The sequence below is a fragment of the Physella acuta genome, unplaced genomic scaffold (genome assembly GCF_028476545.2).
Source record: "Physella acuta isolate Inbredline_101_S28 unplaced genomic scaffold, ASM2847654v3 ptg001356l, whole genome shotgun sequence".
NCBI classification, from domain to species: domain Eukaryota; kingdom Metazoa; phylum Mollusca; class Gastropoda; family Physidae; genus Physella; species Physella acuta.
Window position 1 is genome coordinate 89,971 of NW_026732871.1, and position 21,272 is coordinate 111,242.

At 30.9% G+C, this 21,272-nt stretch overlaps 1 protein-coding gene across 8 annotated transcripts in view; it reads left to right on the forward strand.

Moving 5' to 3' along the window:
• The window catches only part of LOC131926986 (uncharacterized), a 54,978-nt gene extending 35,266 nt beyond the window's left edge, over positions 1 to 19,712 (forward strand). For 3 of the 8 annotated variants that reach the window (XM_059282614.1, XM_059282612.1, XM_059282613.1), the window contains exons 2-18: positions 282 to 419; positions 2,323 to 2,493; positions 3,835 to 4,002; positions 5,149 to 5,278; positions 5,718 to 5,750; positions 8,264 to 8,436; positions 8,887 to 8,946; positions 10,982 to 11,124; positions 11,593 to 11,758; positions 11,995 to 12,330; positions 12,713 to 12,873; positions 13,317 to 13,494; positions 13,846 to 14,004; positions 14,387 to 14,548; positions 14,881 to 14,965; positions 15,101 to 15,170; positions 17,497 to 19,712. In XM_059282614.1, coding sequence (XP_059138597.1) covers positions 332 to 419; positions 2,323 to 2,493; positions 3,835 to 4,002; positions 5,149 to 5,278; positions 5,718 to 5,750; positions 8,264 to 8,436; positions 8,887 to 8,946; positions 10,982 to 11,124; positions 11,593 to 11,758; positions 11,995 to 12,330; positions 12,713 to 12,873; positions 13,317 to 13,494; positions 13,846 to 14,004; positions 14,387 to 14,548; positions 14,881 to 14,965; positions 15,101 to 15,170; positions 17,497 to 18,723 — 3,510 coding nt within the window. In that variant the 5' untranslated portion in view covers positions 282 to 331 and the 3' untranslated portion in view covers positions 18,724 to 19,712. Of the gene's footprint in view, positions 1 to 281; positions 420 to 2,322; positions 2,494 to 3,834; positions 4,003 to 5,148; positions 5,279 to 5,717; positions 5,751 to 8,263; positions 8,437 to 8,886; positions 8,947 to 10,981; positions 11,125 to 11,592; positions 11,759 to 11,994; positions 12,331 to 12,712; positions 12,874 to 13,316; positions 13,495 to 13,845; positions 14,005 to 14,386; positions 14,549 to 14,880; positions 14,966 to 15,100; positions 15,171 to 16,234; positions 16,314 to 17,496 lie in introns of all 8 variants that reach the window. The other 5 variants (XM_059282618.1, XM_059282619.1, XM_059282615.1 and 2 more) reach the window with 5 other exon arrangements.
• The last annotated feature ends 1,560 nt before the right edge of the window (positions 19,713 to 21,272 follow it).

Genomic DNA, 21,272 nt, shown 5'->3' on the forward strand with positions numbered 1-21,272 from the left:
TGGTTGTAAAAAAAAAATCTAAAACAGCGTCAGGTTATTTAAGGACAGCCCCGAAATAGGAGACCTAGTGGCGGATCCAGGGTAGGTGCGGCGGGGCAATTAGCCCCCCACATTTTAAAATGGAGATGTGAGTTAAAATATTTACGGGCTTGTATATTCACCCTTCATCTCGAAATGTCAGCGCCCGCCTGTGTATGGTAACGTTTCTTTCTGTAAAAAGTGAAAACATTTGTGTGGACGAAACAATGCATAATTTTTTTTGTAATTATTTTTTTTTTCAGAAGCAAACGGAAGCGCTACAATGACGTTATCTATAGCTGGCCATTGAAAGATGGACACGCCTTGTCAGGAAAAATGTGCACTGTTGATTTTTTACTTCTGCTTCTACGTATGCTACAGCCATTCGGCGGGTGACGGGGGTAAGTAGTCTTGTTATCTGTATGATGTCACGTGACCGCAGTGAGTATAGGGCTGGTAAGTAGGTCAATAAACAGTTGTATGGCTCATGCAGGTTTTATTGAGCCGTAGAGCTAGTAGGGGACCTACTTACCAGCCCTATAGTGTTGTTGTATTACCATATCACGTGACTGAAGTGAGTATAGTGTTGTTGTATTACCATATCACGTGACTGAAGTGAGTATAGTGTTGTTGTATTACCATATCACGTGACTGAAGTGAGTATAGTTTTGTTGTATTACCATATCACGTGACTGAAGTGAGTGTAGTGTTGTTGTATTACCATATCACGTGACTGAAGTGAGTATAGTGTTGTTGTATTACCATATCACGTGACTGAAGTGAGTATAGTTTTGTTGTATTACCATATCACGTGACTGAAGTGAGTATAGTGTTGTTGTATTACCATATCACGTGACTGAAGTGAGTATAGTGTTGTTGTATTACCATATGACGTGACTGAAGTGAGTGTGGTGTTATTCTATTACCATATCACGTATTATTTTGTATTGTAATTTGTGTGGACACTTAGACTTGCTGTATGCCTACATGACGGGGTGCAATGATTTTATAGTTGGAAGGGGGGGGGGGGGAGGGGTTAGAAATATTCTAACATATATATATATATATATATATATATATATATATATATATATATATATATATATATATATATATATATATATGTGTGTGTGTGTGTGTGTGTGTGTGTGTGTTTGTGTTATTTATTTATTTATTCATTCATTTATTCATTTATTTAATTACGGTAACAATAGTAGGCACGGAGGCCTTTTTTCACATTGGCCGTTTTAAAATAAACAAATAAAACAACAATTTAATAACAGCACTTAAAAAAAAGCAATAGCATAGTAATGACATATCAGTAACATAGCACTAAAAATGTGGAATAAAGAAATAATATTACATATTTATAATACAAAATCAGATAACATAATAATGAAATAGATGAATGAGAAATGTTTCAATGAGTCAGAGAGGTCATTAAATAATTGTTGTTTTAGTTTAGTTTTGAATATATTTTCAGATCTAGATAGTTTTATTTTATTGGGAAGATTGTTCCACAAATTAGAACCAGAGTAGGCGAAGCTATGTTTTTGGAAAAAAGTTGTATATGGGATCGGTAAATTAAGACGACGATTTAATTTTGTGTTAAAAGAAAATAGGTCTGATAAGTAAGATGTGTGTGTGTGCGTGTGTGTGCGTGCGTGCGTGTGTGTGTGTGCGTGAGTGTGCTTCAAAACGTAAATTTATAGTTTTAAGATCATAACTGTTTTAAAACAAATCTACATCAATGAAAGCGGTTTAAAGCTTTAGTTAGCGTCGACATTAGCTGTTTGTAACAGATGTTATTTTTAGGGTCCGTGGATTGTTTCTTCTAGACTTTTTTCTCGGGTGGGGGGTGGGGGGGGGCACAAAAGAATGATGATGAACTAAAATTTCCGGGCGGGGGGGGGGGGGAGCAGACACTGTTAAAAGTATATATTTTCTATATAAATTCCATTTCGTTCGGACTCTGGGCCCGTGTGTATGTTGGAGGGGGGGGGGGTGGTCCTAGCCTTTCATAACACACCCTGCCTAGGCCACAGATAGGTGGTATGGATAAACAGTAGTGTACACAGCTATTTAGTAAGTCGGTTATCGCCTTCGATTGGGTATCGTCCTTTCTCGGATTTTGACATTTCCGCTTTGTTTTTTGTTTTTTGTTGTTTTTTTTTTTTTTTTTTTTTTTTTTTTTTTTTTTTTTTTTTTTTTTTTTGCTACTCACCATTGACTATAATTAATCATCAACTTGACTAGTAAAACAATGTTTTATCTCGATATAATATATCGATTTTATGTTCGCAGTCGTGTATCCACAAGACCCTTTCAAGTTTGTTGGAGAATCCCTAGAATTATTCTGTAACATAACAAACAAGGACATCCGCGAAAACTCCTCCTCGCTCTACTTCATGCGATCTATAACCAGCTATGCAAGCAAGGAATACTCTCCTTTTGAAGGCGGGAAAACTCGTAACGGTAAGTTAAAAACTTGATTCACACTGCACAAATCACGTGCGGCGTCACAACGGCCAATGACAAAACGGCCACCGACATAAGAGTCCCGTCAAATCGACCCCGTCAAAAGGACCACCGACAAATGGACCCCGGCATATAGGCTCCCGAAAAATAGGCTCCCGTCATTTAGGCTCACAACAAATAGGCTCCCGTCATAGAGGGTCCCGATAAAAGGGCTCCAGTCAATAAGGTTCCCGACAAATAGGCTCCCGTCATTTAAGCTCCCAACATATAGACTCCAGCCGGTTCCATGACAAATGATTTCAGGACAAATGATCTCAGACAAAAAATCTCAGACAAAATATCTCACGGACAAATGATCTCAGGACAAATGATCTCAGGACAAATGATCTCAAGGACAAATGATCTCAAGGACAAAAGATACCAGGAAAAAATATATCAGGACAAATGATATCATGGACAAATGATCTCAGACAAAATATTTGTCTGAGATCATTTGTCCTGAGATCATTTGTCCTGTCACCCTCCAGCCAATTTGGCTCTCGACAAAACGGCTCCCATCATTAAGACTCTCGATAAATAGGCTCCCGTCTTTTTGGCTTCCGACAAAATGGCCCCTGTTAATAAGGTTTCCCCAGAAACTAAATCTCCCTGCAACACGTCCCCTTCATCAATACTCTTTAGAATTAGCTAAGCCAACACTCTTAAGTAACACAACGTTTGCATTTCTTGTTAGGCAGGCCTTATTTTAATATTGTTTTATCTAGTATAAGAAATAATGTTTTAAATTTAAGGGTCATCTATCTATGACTTCCATAATTGAGTCGGCTATAGGCTGTTCCAACTCAGTGTTTGGGGAGAAGGGTCCACGCAGTACATTCCTACCTGCAGTATGCTTGTAGGTTATCAAAACAAACAGTGGCATAGCGAGGTCGGGTGTCACCCGGTGCGGCACTTAATGGTATCACCCCCCCCAGAGGCGTAGCGTCGATTTGCACCCCCCCCCCCTCAAGTTTTCGATTTGCACCCCCCCCCCCCTAAAACTTTCGATTTGCACCACCCCCCTCAAGTTTTTCTCTATATATTTTCCTATTTTTTGCCTTGGTGTCACCCCCCTAAATGGTGTCACCCGGTGCGGTCCGCACCCCCCCGCCCCCCCCCCCCCCCTCGGGTTACACCATTTAGGGGTGGTGACACCTTGGTAACACCAAGGCAAAAAATAGCAAAATATATACAATTACATCCCTATTGATAACAATAATAGCATTAGTGGATGGAAATGTTCAACTGTTAACATGATTAAAATTATCCAATTTTTGTTTTGTATTTTTTTTTCTGCAGAATACGTCATGATCCCAGCACAGAAAACAGAAATTCTAACAACTAAGTCAATCTTACTGCGGTTGAATAATTTGACCATCGATGATGACGGAGCATATGTTTGCTTTCAAAAAAAGTATGATTCACACAAGCCGGATTTTATTGGAAACCAGATCGTCAAAATAGATTGTAAGTATTATCATGCATGATTAATTGCCTGATTAGCAGATGGATTATTATTATAGTGAGTAACTAGTAACCATAGAAAATATTAAACTCGGTAGATCCAGTGTTTTTTTTTCAGACTTTTTTTCCCGGGGGGGGGGGGGGGGCATTTGAAATTTTCGGAAAGGGGGGCGGACTAAATTTTCCAGGGGGGGGGGAGTGGGGGCGTACACTAGTAAAAGTATATATTTTTATATAACTTCTATTTTCATCCGGAGAGGGGGGACGGTAGACTCTCTTCGGGGGGGGGGGGGAGGGGGAGAAGAGATGCCTGGAAGAAAATCTGGGTAAATCTCAGTCAAGTTTAACCTGTGGGAACTTGGCGATCACCAGCTGTGCTAAGGCGAACTTGGCAAAATAAATGAAAACATTGATTGAAATGCCATGATAACTTATGAAATATCAATAAAAAAAATTAACAACCACAATAACAAAGTAGCTCAGTGGCAAAGCTAGGGGAGGGAGGGTGGGACGGCCGCCCAGGGCTACGACTCTAAGGGGCGCCAAAAGGGATAGAAAAATTAATTGAAAAGCTCATTTAAAGCTGAAGTATTAAATTATATACAGTCAAAGTTACGAAATAAACGACTTAAAGGTTTTTCACATTGATTTAACTATTTTTATATCAATTTTGTGGCGCTGAAATAGAAAATCTAATGGGATAGTAACTGGTAAAAAGCTCCACAAACCTTTCCAATTTATTTACTTATGGGGGGGGGGGGGGGCTTTTTCAAAGACAGGAATATCTATAAATAGAATAGGAGGGAGGGGCACAAAATTGTATATTCCTCCCCGGGCGCCAGAATCGGTCGCTACGCCTCTGAAGTAACCTAGAAACAATTTGAAAAAAAATTAGACCATTGGTCGCTCATAAAATCTCCTGCACATTTTACCGACCAATGCTCTCTACTTTTATTAAGTAAAGCAAATAAGTTTTATTTTCTTATTTTCAGTGCATTCTAAACTTATTTTCAGTGCATTCTAAACTAAAGTTTATTATAATAAAGTATTTAAATTTTTAAAATAGATTCTGCGTTTTTATCATTGGATTTCACAAGAAAATCAAGGGAAATAACTAGAATTACATCTTTTTATCTTGTGTATTCACAGATAGGCCCAAAAAAGTTGCAAATATAGACTGCACTGTATATAACTGGGAGAGTATGAAGTGCACATGGAATCTTGGTGTCACTTTCCGACACCCTGAAAATATTAATGTTTCACTTGTTTACACGTACGAGTAAGTTGATTTAAATCATTAATCGTTTGCATATAATGATGGTGCGACGTCACACTTTTGCTTTATAAATAAGAAATGTTAGAAAACTAATTTTAGACGTTATTTTTATCGTTTTAGAAAACAGTTTTAATAAATTATAATAGGAATCGATTAAAATACTCTATTTTGACATATTTCAGACAAGATTTTGGAAAAATATCGATGTTTAAAAAAAATTCAACTGCAATTTTGAGGGGGGTGTAGGCTGACGTGTGACGTCATTTTAGGGGGGGGGGGGTCTGGCTTTTTGTGACGACGTGTAACGGAGGGGAGGGTGGGGGAGGTAAAAATCGTAAAAAAAGCGTGACGTCATTTATGGATGACCCCTTAGAATCAATATTACTTGTATCATTTACAAATATTTTTAAGCGATTTTTTTATGAAGTTTCTTTTCTTTCAGCCTTCCTGAAACAAACCCCTCTTATTGTGTTTGGTATTATAGTTTTATTTTTACTACGTAAAACAAAAAAATATATAACCAATATATGATTATAAACTCACAACTAAGTGAATGTAAAAATGTTTGGCTTGTAACTTCAAACTGAAGAGCTGCATAAGCATTACACTTACAGCACCTTACAAAAAATGTTTTGTTTGCTTTAAGCTAAAAATCAAAAGTATTAACATGCAAATGGTAAATGGTTAATGAATGTTGTCTTTTTTTTTTAAATATATTTTAAGTCAAGTACGTCACACATGCCACAACTTTACATGTAAATAAAATATGGGCTGTTAAGATTTTTGACTTGTATCTTTTTCAATATTTTTTTTAATTTAGTAAAGTAAATTTTTCTTTTGACATTGTTTTATTCTTCTTTCAGCTCTCTATACCAATCCCTTCTTATTATGTGTGGTATTAAAGTTTTATTTTTACCATGTCAAACAAAAGGATAATTATTAAACTATCAGATGATTTTAAAGTATAAACTTAAAACTAAATGAATGTAAAAATGTTTGGTTTATAACCTGAAATTGAAAAGCTGCATTGTTTTGTCTGCTCTAAGATACAAAATAAAGTATTAGCTTTTTAATGGTAGATGGTTAACATTCTCATTGTCTTTTTTTATCATTAAGTCTGGTGGGTCATATACTTTGCCAGTAAAAATTGAAAAAGAAAACTAGTTTAAACAAAGACAATAGACCAATTTGGTGATAAAGATCCAGATTTATGTCTGTGTTTTTAACCAGAAGCAGATTTAGTCACTGAAAAAAAAGTTAAGCAAGGCAATTGATATCACATACCTCCCTCCCCACTGAAAATATTTAACTGACTATTTTTTAAAGTTTAAGGTTAGTTTATGTATTTTAAAAAGTAGGTACAAAACATTGGGTGGAAACATCCAAGTGATGCATTTCAAGTTCAAACCAACATGGTAAAATGACTTTCAGAAAAATTTAAGCTTGATTTAATATTGATGATCGCAGTTAATGGGATTTCAACTGCAGCATTTTTTCACTAAGTTATGATTATTTTGACAAGCCTTCTCATCTTCTTGCCGTAAAATAAAGACTTGGACTGTACCAAGACTTGGACTGTACCAAAACTTGGACTGTACCAAGACTTGGACTGTACCAAGACTTGGACTGTACCAAGACTTGGACTGTACCAAGACTTGGACTGTACCAAGACTTGGACTGTACCAAGACTTGGACTGTACCAAGACTTGGACTGTACCAAAACTTCGACTGTACCAAGACTTGGACTGTACCAAGACTTGGACTGTACCAAGACTTGGACTGTACCAAGACTTGGACTGTACCAAGACTTGGACTGTACCAAGACTTCGACTGTATCAAGACTTGGACTGTACCAAGACTTCGACTGTACCAGCTTACATTTGACCTCTCAGTTTGAGTACCAAATATAAAATTTCATTCTACAAAGCAATAATTTTGTAAGATATAAAAAGTTGTTTATCTGCTTAGTAACAATAGAAATGTAGATGTGAGAAATGTTACCTCTATAAAATATTAATAATCAGGAAACTAAAGTGTTAGCTAATTCTTCTTTTTAAATTATTGTTGAAATATATAATCCTAATTTATTAGTAGGCTATACCCCAACAATACAAAGTTACTTTAATATATTATACCAGTCTTTTGTATGATTCTCACCCAATGTACAGCTATGAAACGTCATTTAGTTTTAATGTACTAACAATTATTGTTCGTAAACATGTACTTTAACTGTACTAAAGCACAAACACATGAGCGTATAACTGTATGATAACTATCTAATTTCATATTTTATACTGATTTGATAAGGTTTTGGTGACCTGCTAATTAATTAAACTCATTATATTACTGATATGATAATGATCCCATGGGCTTGAATACATGCTTAAGCCTTGTTGTTTTATGCAAAAGTGCTTTTCAAATGTATTTGCTAACTTGGATGCTTCTAATAAAATCTACTTACAATCACTAATAACAATCAAGTGTTTAAAAAATGATTTCTAAATCGTTTAAAGAAAATGTATCTATATATTACAACACCTAAGTTAGTGATAATTTAGTAAAAGGGTAAGCAACTCATGTCAAAAACTAGTGACAGTAAAAGTTTTTCTAATATGTTGCCCCTGAAGGGATTATCCCACAAGTAAAGAAAAGTTTAATCTGTATACTCAACCCCTCCATATGGCTAGGTAAAGGGTCAAATTTAACTTAACAACACACAAGTCACTACAGCCTGAATGGGATTTTTTATTAATGAACAATTACCCATTAAGAATTAAAGCTGTTTCATGACAAAGAATTTACTTGGAAATATAATTTTTCCATGAACCCAGGTTACAAAGATAAACTCATGTTTCTGGATATAAATTTTCAATATTTTTTTCAGCAAAGACTTTTTAAAATTATTCGATTAAAAAATCATGTTTTCATTTATTTCAGTATACATCAGAAAGATTGCCCTCATTAAAAATAATATTTTAATTATTTCAGTGGTCATCAGGAAGACTGCCCTCGTATGACCCCAACATCTTGTGAGTGGCCTAAGCAAATCTACTTGCATGGTCAGCTGTATTACATGAAGCTTGAAGTCAAAACAATAGTAAAAAATAGAGTACTGGCTGAAGCAGTGTCTGACCAGTTTCGCATTGAAACTGTTTTATATGGTATGTTTAAAACAATCAGTTCAAATAGTTTTGACATTGAAACTTTTATATGATATGTTCAGAACTATCAGTTTAACTTGTTTTAACATTAAAACTGTTTTATATAGTATGTTCAGAACAATCAGCTCAAACTGTTTTAAGCTAAATATTATTATGCAATACATAATCCACTTTGTACCATGTATAGCTGTGTAATTGTGAAAGTAAACATGGATCACTAAATTATTAAACATTATTCCACAGATGGTTTTAAATAACTTTCAATTTTTTGTGCTTTGAAATTTTAGACTTCTTTGTTTCCAAATAAATAAATAACTTGTTTTTTTAATAATTTAGAATTTTGAGTAAATCTTAAAATAGGCAAATAAGATTTACAATCATAAATGCCAAAAAAAGATCTAAAATTAAGGAAAAAATTATGGCCATGTAAATAGGAAATTTGTCTTACAGAAACCTCAGGTGTTCATTTATCTGCAACAAATGTACCTGATCATAAGGTTGTAGCACGTTGTAAGTACTTAAGTGCCAGGACTTCCATCCAAGAATTAATAACTGATCAAACTTGATGTAGAATTTATAGAGGGTTTTGTATTGGTATTAAATAAAAATACATAAAATAATTGAGAAATTTTAAAAAGAAATTTTAGTATTTTAGCTTTTCAAATATTTTTTTTTGTATGTGAATATAAATCACCTTCGTTGACTTAAAGTTGGACTTAATTATGACAGTTAAAATGTTGGAACATGTAAATAATGTTTTCATCTTAGCTATTCAGCTTTCAATAATTTCAAAGAATTCGAAATCTTCTTATTGTATCTAAAGAGGCTAAACTTTACTTTTAGAAATAAAAATATCTGAAGCTGATTGTACTAAGTTAGTTTATAAACTATTCACGTCTACTATTAAGTTAATAAGTAAATAATATTATAACTAAATTAAATCAATGTCCTTGGTTTCATGTGAAGAATGGAATGAATATAAGTCAAAACACAAATTCCGCAAAATTTAAATGGTACAGAAACAAAATTGTTTTTAATTTGAATATTGATATCACGATTTTGTAATTAATACCAAAATAAAACCCTGAATAATTGTAGTTTCTAATTATTTTGCTCAATCATTTTTTATTGCTAAGATGTAAAAGGTAAGTTTCTTACAGAAATGTAGAGTTAGATTGACTATAGATAATTTTAGTGCTCGAAAGATTAATTTCTAGTTAGAATTACTTTCTTAAATAATTTTTTTTTTCATTTTCTGTTATATTTTGCCCAAGCAAACACTTTTTGTTTTAAAAGATATTACTATTGATACTAGATTGTTAATTTTATATTTCAGTTATTCATTGCATCAACTAAGCCTAAAAGGATGTGATTTAATATTAACTTTACACATAAGTTAATAGTTTTTTTAATAGATAAAGTAATGACAATTTTATACCTTGAAGAGATTAGTGATAGTGTATAGTAATAATTTAAGACATTCACAATATTTGTATTACTTACTATAATACTTTTTTTTAAAATGATAGCTAAATTTTGCAAACTAAGAATGAAAGTAGTTTCTAGGTTTTATATTTTAATTTAAGCTTCATAAAGTATATTTTAATAATTTCAAATTTAGCTGCCTTCACTATTTTTTTAAAAAATAAAATAGATTTTTAATCTTCCATGATTATTTTTTCACATCTTTACGTGTTAATTTACTTTGCAAAATAACACATTAGTAAAAATATCTTTCTTTTTTATTTTTTTGCTTTCTTTAGTAGGCTAATCTGTTTGTTTAACTACTCTTTCTAAAAATTATGCTATTCAAATGAGTGAAAATGTTATTTCCATCAACATACAAGATAAATAATGTTTTAATTGTGGCTTTACAGTTGCAATAGAAAATCTTAAGGCCAATTGTGCATGAAATGAACATTAGAATAGCATTTAGTTTTGTGGTTTGAAGTCTTAAATATGGCTATTAGAACAGTTATAGAAAGCTTATGGCCACATGTTTAATATGTCTAAATTTTTTGTGCTCTTTATTTTAGTTTTTAATCTGTTCTCCTAACTGAAATAATTTTTACTCTTCAAAAATAGTCATATTCTTTATCATTAATTTTGTTAAATGACAATTATTTCACTAAATTAAGTTCCAGGTTAAATTATGAATAGACTGTTTAATTAATTTTCTTTTTTAACACACATTATTCTTTCTTACTTTCACACATGACTGAAGTTAATCAAAAGCAAAATAAAAGATCCCGTGGCTTCAGTGACACAAACTGTATTTTTGAAAGCAGCAAACTTTAACAAACCCATGTAATTTGGACACTTCAATGGTGTGACCTTTTAACTTCTTTTTCAGCAAACTGAATAGAAACATTCAAAAAAAATTATAAAATCAGAAGGAAAATAAGGGGGAAAAACAATTTAGTTTAGCTTGTAAAAACGAACACCTTTTTTTAACAACACACATTTTTTATTTCACATGGCAGCATATGTTTCAATAAAAATTTTATGACTCGTGTATTCAATTGAATTTAAACTGAATTTTCAGTGAAGCCAGCTCCAGTTAAAGATTTGAAAGTTGTAACTTCTAACAGCACATGCATCCAACTTAAGTGGAAACACTCATCAAATCCTGAAAGAAAAAAGTTTTACAAAATAGTTTATGGGATCAAAGGACAAAATCAGACATCGGTAATTTTCAACTTTGTTGTCACTACTTAAAAAAATTATTATTATCAGTTTTATTATTAGTATAAAATCTATATTTAGCTAAGTAATACTCAAATACTTGTAGCTATGCAAATAAAAAATAAAAAACTAGCCTGTTAATAAAATTAAGTGTCTTTGGAGTTTCAGATAAAAAAAATTAATGTTTGCGTGGTCTGGTAGGTTAGGCTCATAGTTGCTGAACTAAAAAGTCCTGAATTCGAACCCTCTGGCAGATGGGGCTCGATAGCTGGGGACAGCCACTCATCTAGGAGAGACAACTCCAAAATCAAACAACTGCTGCCTAGAATTAAGAACGAAGAAGAAGTGAAGAATCTCAAAATAAATGTTATATAGTTATGATCCACAAATACTGTTGTTAACTAAGTTTGGGAACCAGTACTGTGTTTGGATTAGCATATTTATGAGCAGTGTCTTATTTATCTTCACCAGAACATAACAGAAACCAACATGGAAAAGCTATTCTGTAACCTTATTCCATACACAAGATATGAGTTTGAAATCACTGTGTCACCTGCATCAGAAGAAAGTTCAGAAACTCCATCTTCATATTACACCAGTGACAAAAACTCTATAATTGCTAATACATCAGAAGATGGTAATACAATTTACTTCTATAAATTAACTTATAAACTTATCTATAGACCTGCAAAATGTAATGTATCATTAAAACTTTGTTTTTTCTTTCCCTTTATTACTCTTTCTAAACTATGATAGGATTTTATTTTTTCTCTCTGTAACCAGTATTTGAAAATCTAAAATTACTTTACAAAATAAAAATTGTTAAATAAACTTCTAAAAATTGCAATTAATGAATCTTCTAATATCTTTTAGTACCTGGAGCTGCACCTAAAATTTGTAATGGCTGTTTTTATGAAGATGTGAATAGATGCCTAGGAATAAAATTTAAGAGATGCATTGACATTTACTGGCAAGATTTGTCTCCGAGTGAAAAGAATGGTCTAATAACACAGTATAGAATTAGGACAACATCCAAAGAAAAAAAACTCAACACAGCTGAACTTCTCAATGTGTCTAACATACATCTCACTTCCAAAGAGTTCATTCTTCCAGAAAGTGACTTTCCAATAAACATCAGTTTGACAGCAGGCACAAAAAAGGGACTATCGCTACATTCTTCAGAATTAGTTATTCCATCAAGACTAAAAAGTGAGTCAACTTTATTTTATATATAAATTAAACATCAGATGCTTTAAGCAGAAAAAGATGATTTGATAAAATAAAACAATTAAATTAATCAAATATAAAAAATTTGACTTCGAAATATTAATACTTTAAGTTGTAAACTATTTATCCCTAAATGTTGATACTTACAGCCAAGTAAATAAAACTAGTTAAAATAATTTTCTAAAATTGGCAAATCTCTGATATTTAAATGTAAAACTGTTAGAAATCAATACATAGGCCCCTACACTAAAAGATTGTTGTTAGAATCACATGCAACACAAACAGAAAACTTTTAACATTAGCTATTCGTGTATGGTTAAGACAAGTCTCATCTTACATTACTGTCAAAAAATTTTATTTACAGAGCCCAAACCCCCACAGAGTTTTCTAGTAGAGGTGGACAACAAAGATGAAAAACTCAAATATTACCTCAGCTGGGCGGCTTTGGACATGAGTAAAAGAACAGGATCACCTTATTTCAGCATAACTGTTGTGTGGTGTGAGGGCAGAAACAACAAGTGTAAAGTAAGCAAATCACAAGAACTGAACTGTGTTCAAGTGGTTTAGTGCTTTATTATTATTTATGGATTGTTTCGGAAACACAAATCTCAATTTGTTTAGGCTGTGTAACAATAGCCATTTTAATCTAATTAAATCCTGTAGAAACTTTTTTAAGCTAGTTAAATCCTTTTTACCATAAAAGAATATACAGCTAAGGTTATAATTGCTTGCTTATGATTTATATATATATATATATATATATATATATATATATATATATATATATATATATATATATATATATATATACAACCATACATATATATCTTAGTGTGTTTGAATTTATATATAACATATGTCTGTGTGTACTATAGAAAAGCTGAATTAAAGTTAAAGTTAAAGTGTTGTTAATATTTGTAATTTTTCTAAACACTGGGAAATTTATACTTTATTTTACTCTAATTTAGGGTGATATAAATTGGAAAATTCTGACTCCTGACAGAGTTACCTGTGTGCTAGGAGCTGACATTGAAAAAACGAGGTTTAGAGAAATTTTGATTGGCATCACAGCTGAAGTTTACATAAATAACTCTGTACTGAGCAGTGGGATTTTGTGGAATAATTGTATATACTTCCGGAATCAGAGTAAGTGTATTGAGATAGGAATTTTTTTTAAACTGACTTTTGACAGTGTTGTGTGCTTAAAGCTGACATTAAAAAATAAGGATTCAGAGAAAACAAACTATTTTTTTAAATATATAAAAAAAATATTTACACAATTTTTTCTTCCAAATAGACCAATAAAATAATCTAAATGTTTAGATTTTAAATTTCAAAACAGCTAATGCAATATTATTATTCATATCAAAACATTTTACATTTTTTTTTATGAATTATTGTGGGTTTTTTTCCTTTTTATTTTCTTTCTTTTTTATTCTTGTATTGCTTTTTTAACTAAATTAATGTATTTTATTTCTAAATTATAATTTTTTATAGAGCCTCAAAAACCTCCTACAGTTTATCTACACAATTCTGGGTTTGCTGAAAATAGTTTAAATGTTACGTGGGAAAAATTTGACTGCATTGAAAATCCAAGTTATATCACTGAATATTTGGTTAAATACTGTGCTACATTTGACGGAAAAATGTGTCGGGGTAAGTTTTGACTTTTAAAAAAAAAATTCTTCTAGCATTTACACATGCTATGAACTGTCAAAATTAGCCAATTCTAATTGATATAGCCTATAGGCTAGCATTTAACTTTTTCAGCAGTTGTTGAGTCAATGAATATTTATAATTAGCATTAATTTATGAATATCAATATAAATATTTAGGCCTTTTTATAATAAATATCATATATATATATATATAGGCCTATATATAATATACATCATATATATATATATATATATATATATATATATATATATATATATATATATATATATATATATATATATATATATATATATATATATATATATATATATATATATATATATATACTTTTACATATCTATAATTGATTCTTTTACAGAGTCCGAACATACCCAAAATGTTAGTAACAGTAAAACCAATACAGTATTATATGACTTGAAAGGGAATACAAAGTACATGGTGTATGTCATAGCAGTGTCTGCAGCAGGACTGGGCAATGCTAGTCAGCCTTTAATGCACGAAGTCAAGCTCATAGCTGCAGGTAATATCATATGTTTGTTATTTTAAAAATTGTTGGTAGATAAGTTTGTATATCATGGTATGTTTGGATGATGGCAGTAAAAAACAACTAAGCTAAACAAAATAGAAATTAGATTATCATAATATATATGTATTAATATATTTATACACCGAATACAGATTCCTATAAACTTACTTTAGAGATTACTTTTGAGGAATTAATTTATTTTATTTTATAAAGCAGAATTACCATTCTTTATTAGCATAATTGGAAATATTTTTAAAACTGTGTAATTTATTCTTATTAACCATTTTCCAATGTATTCTCTCTGATTATGCATTATTTTTTCCTAGAGCAAAGTTTCGGTCAGACTGTTGGAATTACAATTGGAATAATCGTGATATTGTTTTTTATTCTTGTGCTTTACATGTTATGGAAGTTAGTATATTGTAACATTTAATCTTAATATTATATTTATTATTATATAGTATTTATTATATAGGTTTTTTTCCTATAGTATTTTTTAGCGTTAATCAAATACATCAGATAATATTTTGCTTTTCTCTTTTTCAGATATTGTGTTGGACGAAGGAAAAAAATTCCATCTATAGAAATAGAACCTTATGCCCAGACTCAGGTAAATGTAAAGGCAATTTTTTAAATGTTTAAATATCTTTATCAAGAGGTTTAAAAAAATATATTGAAAACAGTAATAGTAAAATCACACATTCAAATGTGGAGAAAAAATCTTTAAAAATGAAAGGCAAATCAGATACCACTTACCACTTCTAAAATCTATTCCTGTACCAATAACTAAATTACAGAATTAAGCTAAGAAAAAAAATTTAAATTTCAATTATTTAATTATAGATAAAATAGAATTTGACTTTTTCTCCTTTTACAATAGGTTGGCAACTACTCTGAATATATTACTTTTTCTTGAAACTAGGCATCCATATGAATGTTTTAAATAAACTGGGAGTGATCTCCCATAAACATTATCGAATATTCTTATATAAAACAACAGGGGATGGGAACTCGGGATATAGTTATGATTTTTAATCCATTTTAAATACTTAAAATTTTTAAAAATAGAATAGAATCTCATAGAAAAAAGAATTGCGCACCAAGCGAACGCAAAAACAAAATGTGCATAATAGTGTGAAATATTATTTTTATTAGTTTATAAATTTACATGCGTTTTTTGAGAAATTGGAAATAGCGTAAAAGTATCACTTCCAGTTATCGGAAATTGCTCAAAAGTTGATACGGATCTACGATTTTGATATAATACTTATATATGAAATTTCATCAACCTAGCTGTAACAGTACTCAAGTTATCATGTTTACACACACACAGACACACTGGCAGAATTGGATAATCCAGTTTTTCCTACTCCATTACGCATAAAACGCCAAAATTTTGATAAATCTGGATTTGTAATGTTTGCCCGATTAAAATTAGACCTCTATATCCTGGATGTGATGAAGGACTGAGGAGTAAAACGGTGAAAACTGTCAAAATTTCATGTTATTTTTGTGCAAGATTACAATACTTTCTCTATACTCTGTATACGAGAAAGTAAAAATTGTATTTATCTACTTTTTGGATAATTTAATTATGTTTCATCCTAAAACTTTAGCAATTTGAGCAACTTGATTTGAATGTTATAAAACTGATGAAACAGTTATTTCCCTCCCCCACAGAAATTAACCATTAAAAAGCCCCAAGATTACCGCAACCGCCCTTTGCCTAAAACACCTTCACAAGAACAACACTTTTATGGTTTGTCTACGATGAATGTTACATGTGCTTGCTGCCAGTGTTTTCCTTTAAGTTTATTTTTTTGAGAAACATTTTGGCAATGTTTAGGTTATATATCTCCTCTGTAATTTTTGTTGGCATTTTAATCAGTTTATTTTGCAGGAATTCTTCTGCTTTTTTGTATTTTCTTTTTTTTTTATCTTATTCAACTTATTGTTTGAAGTCTCAATTTCAGAAATAGAAAATTATTACCAACAGCACAAATTAAGCTTTTATTCCCAAAAGAAGTTTATTGTGAAAAGAAAAAAAATAATTTAAAGAAACTGTTAAATTAAATATACTCAAGTATGTAAAATATAGCTATTTCACTATGATATGGAGTAAATACATTGAGAAAAACACATTGCTGTGACCTGTTTATTTCTGAAGTAGTTTTACACATTTTTGTGTCACTTTTTTAACTTTATAAGCTACAGAATGGCCGCAGTTGTGTTTAAAATTTAGCATTGCAGAAAGTTTGATTTCACAAGCTACATTCGATTCCTTTTTTTAAAAATGTGAATGTATGAAGTATATCTGTTAATTACGATCATTGTAATACTCCTTGTGCTTTATGTAAAAATAAATATTATTTAAAAGTAGTAACAAAGTTAAATAGCAGTTTGCAAGTAGATTTATTAGCATATTTTCTATAAAATAAAACTATTACATTAACTATTTTAAGTTGTAAAAGTTAAATTAGGCACATTATTCAAAATACGAACATATTCACATAAAGAGTAAATTTTATTTTTTACTTTGTTATTGATGTGCTTTGAGTTTCCTTGATCTTTGATGTAAAAAGTTTTGCTTCCCATCTCTGCTTATATAAATATGCATGTACCCTTTTTGTTTATAAGAGATTTTGTATTTAAGCTTCTGAGGGGAAAAAATTACATTAAGAAATGAAGCCTGCAACCATGCAAGCAATATTTCTCTTACTTTGTCATGTTCATTTATTTTTTAGAAACTCATCAATAAGGAAATTACCAAGAATTTAAATTCAAGCACAATCCAAGAATTATTTACTAACAAATTATGTTACAAATATATGTATTTTCAAAAAAGAATTAACAAAATGCAATTTTAAACCGAATTGTTGTGTTGTTTTACTTTCTAAATTTCACACACACACAAAAATATATCTTCTTTTAATCTTTTTCAGAACAACCATGGGTATAGAGAAAAGCAAGAAGACTTTAACTATGACAGCTCATCTGAAGCAAGTACAACACCTCAGGAATCTCTGTGTTTTAATCAACTTCAAAAGAAATGTTTTAATCCACTACAAAAGAAATGCCTTGTGAATGACGACGTAACTAAAAAATTGCTGACTGCTACGGAAGGTTCTAAAGAGTATAGCAGTGAGCCTTCGCATGGGTACACACGTAAAGTCCCACCTAAAGATTTCACATCTACTTCTTGTGAAGAAGGAATAAAGTTTTGTCCTAAAAACATTTTTCATCTGCAAAATGAAAAATCAGAAGCACTACTAACTAATTTTGGAGAAGAAAAATCGGAATTATCTAAATCTAATTCAGATAATATTGATGACACTGCTCTATTGGGAGAACAAAAATCAGAGATATTAAAATATAATGCAGGCAATATTGATGACTCTGGTCTTCTGGAAAAACAAAAAATTGAAATATTGAAATCTAATTTGGGCAATGTTGCTGACTATATGAAATTCTGTCTGCCCCAAGGGCTATCACCAAATGGATTCATAAAACCAGCAACAGATTACATCCCTTTTGATTCAAAATCAAGGGACATTAGTGCTAAAGGTACTCTTCCCTTGAGACACTGTAGTGCACAAGATATTCCCAACAGCAGGTTAATAGAGAGAAACCCACATTGTTTAACTAATGAGCACCCATCCAACAAAAGAAGTGTAATAAAAGCCAATTTACCAGTCACAGACTATGTCAAAATTTTCCCGCCTGATTTATGTGAAACTACACTTTCAGTAGGGCAGGCTGGGTCTAACACCACTGATTACCTACCGGTTAACAGTTGCATTCATTCACACTCACCTCTCATTAAACCAACTAATACATTGTCAACATCATCTTTTGACTCATGTGACCACGTGATATATTCTGACCAAGCATTACCTTGCGAGGGTAGCAGTAAAAACCCTACTAATTTTTCCGGTGTTTATATATCAGTCAGCAGCATTCAAGATTTTTCATCTGTACATTTGTTCACCCCATCTCATTGCCATGATAGTCCAATAGTTTGGGAAAAAGCCAAAGAAATCGGGTCTTACAGAGGGTCAACAATTCAATTAGCTAACACTCGACCACTCAGTGGAGTTCTGCTTGACTTGCCGCCTGCATATTACTTAGATCAAAATCACTACGGTCATTACATGACAACAGAATTATAATCGTTCTTGTATTCAATTTGTGGTTTAACTTTAAAGATGAAGTAATTAAATAGTACTCACTCAACTATTTGTAAGTTATTCTTACTTTTCCTCTTCCATTTAAATGCACAAACCAATTATTTCAGGTCAATCTTAAAATAAAAACTTGACTTCAGAATAAAATTTAAATAAATCCAAATAAAATTCACAAAAATATTTTATTTAAAATGATACATATTTAACTATTTAATATAAACATTTAAATACTAGTAGTACAATAAGTTACAGAAAGCAAAGAAATATGTTTAAAATTAATTTTTAAAATGTGTTTGAATTGATTTTGAATATTTTAAACATAATGCATCATCTACTTTCATATTTGTAAGTTAATTCTTTCAATATAAAAATTTAAAAATGCATTTTATTTTTAAAATGTGCTTTTACGCTTTGTAGCATAAAGCTACTTAAATTTTAAAATATTTTTTCTCTTATTTCTGCTTCTTAATTGTTTAAAACTGTATGACCATTTGTTAATATAATTAGGGCTTTTATTGGTATGTTACAGATGGGTTGTGAATAAATTGAAGTATTAGTTTCATGTAGTTTATTTTTTGCTTTTCATTTGTATGACAGTTTTTAGTACTTTTGAGTTAGCAGTGTTCCAATAATCAAATAGCTGGTGTTGCAACAAATTTAGGGCTAAGTCAAGTTAGTATTATGTTTAGGTTAAATTATTATTAGTAGGCCAATTTGTGATTTGATTTTGAAATCACTGCTAACAAAAAGTACAAAATAATTATTCCCTGTGCAATATGTATTTATGTAATAATGAACGTTTCATCCAACATATGTTTCTGTTTAATTGTTTTTGTCAGTGTCTAGTGATTAATTGATTCCACTTTTATAAATGTATGGCTTGAGCTTTAATTTGAATTGGTATGTGATTGAAATGACGATGTCAATGATAAACTATATATAATGTATATGCTGTTCTGATTATTATTGACTTTTTACATTTTGTTGAAATAAAAAATAAAAAAATGAGTTAATGCATTTGTTATACATTTGCTATTGGATTTTTTAAAATTACCACTGGTTAAATCACTATTTGTACTTCACACAATATTCACATTAAAAACTGTTTTTCATTATGATAGTTATTAAGGTTGAAACCCCTTCCCTCCAACCCCCCCCCCCTCCCTCTGTTAAAAAAAACCATGGCTGACCACCACACTCATTAAATAAAATGACATGGATTAACCCCTCCCCCAAGAAAATAATATGGATGATCTCCCCTTCCTAGCGCCATCTATATTTAAAAAAAGATTATCATAAAGTTACATAACTACTGCTTATCTGTCTCTCTTGAATGTATAATCACAAAGAATTGCATTTCTAATATAGCCGACTTTTTATTTATATATTTTTCACATTTAAACAAAAAATCAAACAAAATGTATCTATCAAAAGGTGGAATCTACATTTACTACAAAGACCTAATTATTTCTGTATATGCCAGCAACATTGTTTAAAATATGGACTACACTGACTGTAAAATGCAACAAAAATCAGTTCTTTAAATGTCTATATAATATTTTACTTCACCCCCCCCCCCCCCCCTCATCTTAATAAACTTTTAATTAAGAATTGCATGAATATGGTTATAGCTGTACAAACTTTAAAAAGAAATATTAAGTTACGGTTAGGCACAACTCTGAATCAACAATCACTGCACTGAACAAAAAAATTCACCAAAATAAAGATATTTTAACTAGACCTGTATATAGTTATTAAAATGTACAGCAATCAATGCTTGAAGACTTGAACTAAAAATGGCATTAAAAAAGCCATGTGGTTTATTACAAAGTGAACTTTCCTAAGTTATGTTGATTTGGAAAAAAACATTACAAAACAGTTTTATGTAGGTGAGATATTTTGAGGATAGAGCTGTGGGATTAATTCCTGTTACATCTTCCTCTATTCCTGCTAGGTCAAGTGGGGCATAAATTACATAAATGAATTTTCTGCTTGTCTGTGATCAAGAAACAGCAGGGGTTGTTACCTCAGAGGTAGATTGGTAGTTTTATTGGGGGTTTTGTGGAGGTAGGGTGCTGACTTGTGCCTTACACCCCATGGTGCTGAATGCCTTGCTTTACCCCATGGATAGTCTATGGGTCTACACACACAAACATACACATACACACACATGCACATGCATGCACGCACCATATATATATATATATATATATATATATATATATATATATATATATATATATATATATATATATATATATATATATATATATATATATATATATATATATATATATATATATATATATATATATATATATATATATATATATATATATATATATATATATATATATATATATATATATATATATATATATATATATATATATATATATATATATATATATATATAGGGTTTTAGAACATTTGTCTTTCTTTAAATTAAAAAATTTCTTATGCTGCCCTCCATAACTTTAGACATGTTAAGAAAGCATGTCTATAAATAGTATCATGTCAATGTGTATTTTGGG